Source organism: Seriola lalandi, unplaced genomic scaffold (assembly GCF_002814215.2).
Source record: "Seriola lalandi dorsalis isolate HSWRI2012SDOR001 ecotype SW California unplaced genomic scaffold, Sedor1 jcf7180002054722, whole genome shotgun sequence".
Lineage (NCBI taxonomy): Eukaryota > Metazoa > Chordata > Actinopteri > Carangiformes > Carangidae > Seriola > Seriola lalandi.
Window position 1 is genome coordinate 84,216 of NW_019525275.1, and position 3,639 is coordinate 87,854.

The 3,639-nt window shown below is 50.2% G+C and overlaps 1 protein-coding gene across 5 annotated transcripts in view; it reads right to left on the bottom strand.

Annotated features, from left to right (window-relative positions):
- Window positions 1-3,639, bottom strand: part of dnm3a (dynamin 3a) — a 21,551-nt gene that overhangs the window by 6,190 nt on the left and 11,722 nt on the right. For all 5 annotated transcript variants that reach the window (XM_087178758.1, XM_087178757.1, XM_087178756.1 and 2 more), the window contains one exon: window positions 738-847. In XM_087178758.1, the coding sequence (XP_087034884.1) occupies window positions 738-847 (110 nt within the window). The remainder of the gene's footprint in view (window positions 1-737; window positions 848-3,639) is intronic.

The following is a 3,639-nucleotide window of genomic DNA, read 5'->3' on the forward strand; positions in this document are numbered from 1 at the left end:
GGGGTGGGGGGGCGCCATAGGACAGACTTTGACACATTCCTGGCCGATGGCTCTGATACTCTCTCCCGCTTTCTTTCTCCTCTCAACCCTTCCAGTTCTTCACTCTCCCTCCTTTTTGTGGTGAGTCGAGCAATTCTTTCCAAACAAGAGCAGCCTCATCTCTGATCCAAGCTCTCTGGCTTTGATTAGCTGCTTAATGAGCCTGCCGTCGGTATGCTGTGGTCTATACGCACACACATTGGCAGAGGCACGTACACACATGTGCACTCACGCACATGCACACACAACTCCAGTTTGTGTGTCTGAATGCAGCCTAGCACAGAATTATAAACAAAGCCCACATGCTCTGGTACAATCAGCCAGGCTTTGGGTCGGCTCCAGCTCCTAAACACACTCTCTCTCTCTCTCTCTCTTATGCTCTCTCTTTGTCTCTTTGTCTTTCTCAATCTGTTTCACACACATAAACCCAGAACACTCAAACCCTGCCCTCAGCAGCCTGGCATCTACTCGGAGACAGTAAAAGCTACGCCCGCTGCAGCACCCACTGGATATCCTTTTCGGTTCCGGTGGCAAAGTGGAATGGAGGGGGTCAAAGGAAGGGCAGAGCACCGCTCTGACATCTCCTCCCTTTCCTCCACCCTTGTAAAATATCACTAAAGGCAGGTGACAAGAACACAACTCCCTTTTCTGAGTCACACACACTCACTCACCAAACACGCTCACACGCAAACACAAACCTTAACTCTGTGTTGAAGACTGCAAAGATAAATTTGCTGGACATGAAGCCCTTCTCCACGTCTCTGAGCTTTAAGTTGTCCAGAGGAAGCATATACTTCTTCTCTTTCTCCTGGAAGAGACAGAACACAGAGAGATAAAGTCTGACAGAGGTATGCAGAGTAAAATATGACATCGCAGAGGTAACACAGGTGTTGATAGCAAAACACAACAGACTGAAAACAGTCCACTTGGGGGCTTTAGCTAAAATAGTTGCGTGTCTGGAGGTGAATATATTTCACCTACAGAGCAGAGAGTGGAGAAGGAACCGTGTCAGATGTGGAAGAGTGTGTGAGCAGAGCATCACAGTTCATATCAGACCGTGCGTCTGTCTGTCAGAGCCACAACAAGAGAAAGAGACAATGAGAGACCCAGAGGCCGTCAGTCTGCAGTCTGTCATCACCACAGAGACTCATGAATGACAGAGAACAGTTGGAGGAGTGGAGCGACCAGAGTGAGGAGAACCAGACAGAATGGAGGCAGGGTACAGAGGAACGAGGCAGGGAGGGAATGAGAGAAGGAGTATGAAAAAAAGAGGGAGAGAGGCCGGGCCCACATGTGAAAGTCATTACTCAGACTCAAGCTCTAACACAACATTTCTCCTAAAGTGAAGCCCTTCCCCCTCATCTCTCTCCCTGCTCCCTCCTTCTAACCTCTGAGGAGGGGGCTGCTGGGGGGGGGGGGGGGGGGTGACAGGACCGACCACGATGAGGTAAAGAGAAGGAAGAGATGAAGCAGAGATGTGACTTCCATACAGAAGAGAACTGAAGACACAGAGGACGTCCTCAGAGTCCTGGATGTTGTCTTGTGCGTGCGTGTGTGTGTGTGTGAGTGTGTGTGTGTGTGTGTGTCTGCGTTAGCGCACGTGCACACATGTGGTCTGAGATGTGAGTGTGCTGGTTGTACATTTCCCTCTCTCAGTGCTCCCCTGAACCCTACGACTCTCTTCCCTCGTTCCTCTTTCCTTTTTTCCAAAGGGGCCCACTTCCTGTAACAGAGGCTGAAAAAAAATGACAGAACGCGATTGGCGCCCATCGAGCAACATCTGGGATCGCTTTAGACAGAGGGGGAGGAGACTGGAGAGAGTATAGGGTGCTCTGATGGGGTAGAAATAGAAAGTAGAGATGAGGAAGAGAGGAAGAGGAGGGTTAGAGGAGGATAGGAGGATAGAGGGAGGTGAGTTGTGCTCGAGTAGAAGAGGAAGGGTTGAGGAACATAGAGAGCAGGAGAGAGCGTAGGAGAAGTGGGGAGAAACTGCAGACCACTCCAAAGTTGATTCCCCATGGGTCCCATCATCCCATATATGGCTGCTGAGTTCCTCCCTAACTCGCTCTCCTACTCTCACTCCCCTTATTTCCTTACGCCTTCCCCAAGTGAACGGGCAGATCCCTCGCTGAATGAGTGAATGTGCCACGTCAAGACTGGATACTACGCCGGGACACAGCCCTGCGGACGCCTGACTCAACACCCGTCAACATCTCCAAAGGAGGGACACCCGTAGGACGGATGTCAGATGTGTGTGAGAGCCCTCGCCCAGCGACACAGCACTGACACAGGATAAGAAAGAAGAGAATAACAGAGGGAACCTTTTGCCGACTCCCCTCGCCGCGGGCAGGACTGTTAGCAAACAGCCAGAGGTGGAAAAGGCGAGTCCGAGGAGAGAGTAAGAAAGGGTCCTGCTCCGTCATCCCAGTGTTCAGACTACCTGTTCAGGATCTTACTGGTGTACAGTAGTCTGCACATTGGTTAGACTGTGCAAGGAAGTGCTTCCACAGCAACACTCTGGACAACATGAAAACCTGCATGTGTTAGACTCTTCTATTCTCCCGTTTCTTGCAAATGGCTTTAAATGATCGTTGACTGTCGCCAGCGTCTGTCTCTGATCAACACTAACCGACTGTGTCATCCATTTTGTAGCATTTGTCAGCCTGAATGAAGAGTGTCCAAGAAGTTTACAGACACAACATCCAACTGCACAAACTTTAACTGGTGACTGACTCAAGTTTTACTAATATTCTAGTACAGTCACTGTTTACAGGCTCCACACACACACACACACACACACACACACACACACACACACAGTATGAGGAGTTTCTGAATGTGTGTTTGTGTGGCAATATGATACCTCTTGTGTTCACAGACATCATGGCACTGCCTTGTATATGCATGTGTATGTGTGTGTGTGTGTGTGTGTGTGTGTGTGTGTGTGTGTGTGTGTGTGTGTGTGTGTGTGTGTGTGTGTGTGTCAGGGCGGTTGTGAAGTCTCACACATCAGAGCTGTGGGGTCTGATGTTCTGTCTCCTCTTCCTATAGACTAACGGATTTGAGATACGGAACAGGCCTCACTCTCTCTCACACACACACACACACACACACACACACACACACACACACACACACACACTCTCTCAGGGGAGTGTGTAGATTAAGTGTATAGGCATGAATGTCTGTTTTTCCTCAGGCTGCCTGGTGGAGCCCTGGCAGTGGAGGGGTGGAGGGGTGGAGGGGTGGATGTCTGCTCAGTGCTGTGGAGATTAAACTGAATTATCATGCTGCACCCTCAGCAGGAGGTCAGTGCAGGGTATAAGTGTTGTAGCACACAGGGAGTCGAAGAGCTGTTCAACTTTAAAGATGTTAAAAAAGAAGCAATCCACACCAGGATGGAGAGAGGAGGTTGGAGGGGGAGGTGATGGGGAGGAGGAGGAGGAGGAGAGGGGGGGAGTCAAAGGGGGAGGTCTGTATAAGAGTGTAGAAACAGCCATGTGGGATTTCTCTGGGCAGATCTTGGAAGCTGGTGTTTGGACAAAGCTTCAGATTTTCCAGCCAGGAATGTGCACAGTCCCAGGGAGACTGCCAACCACA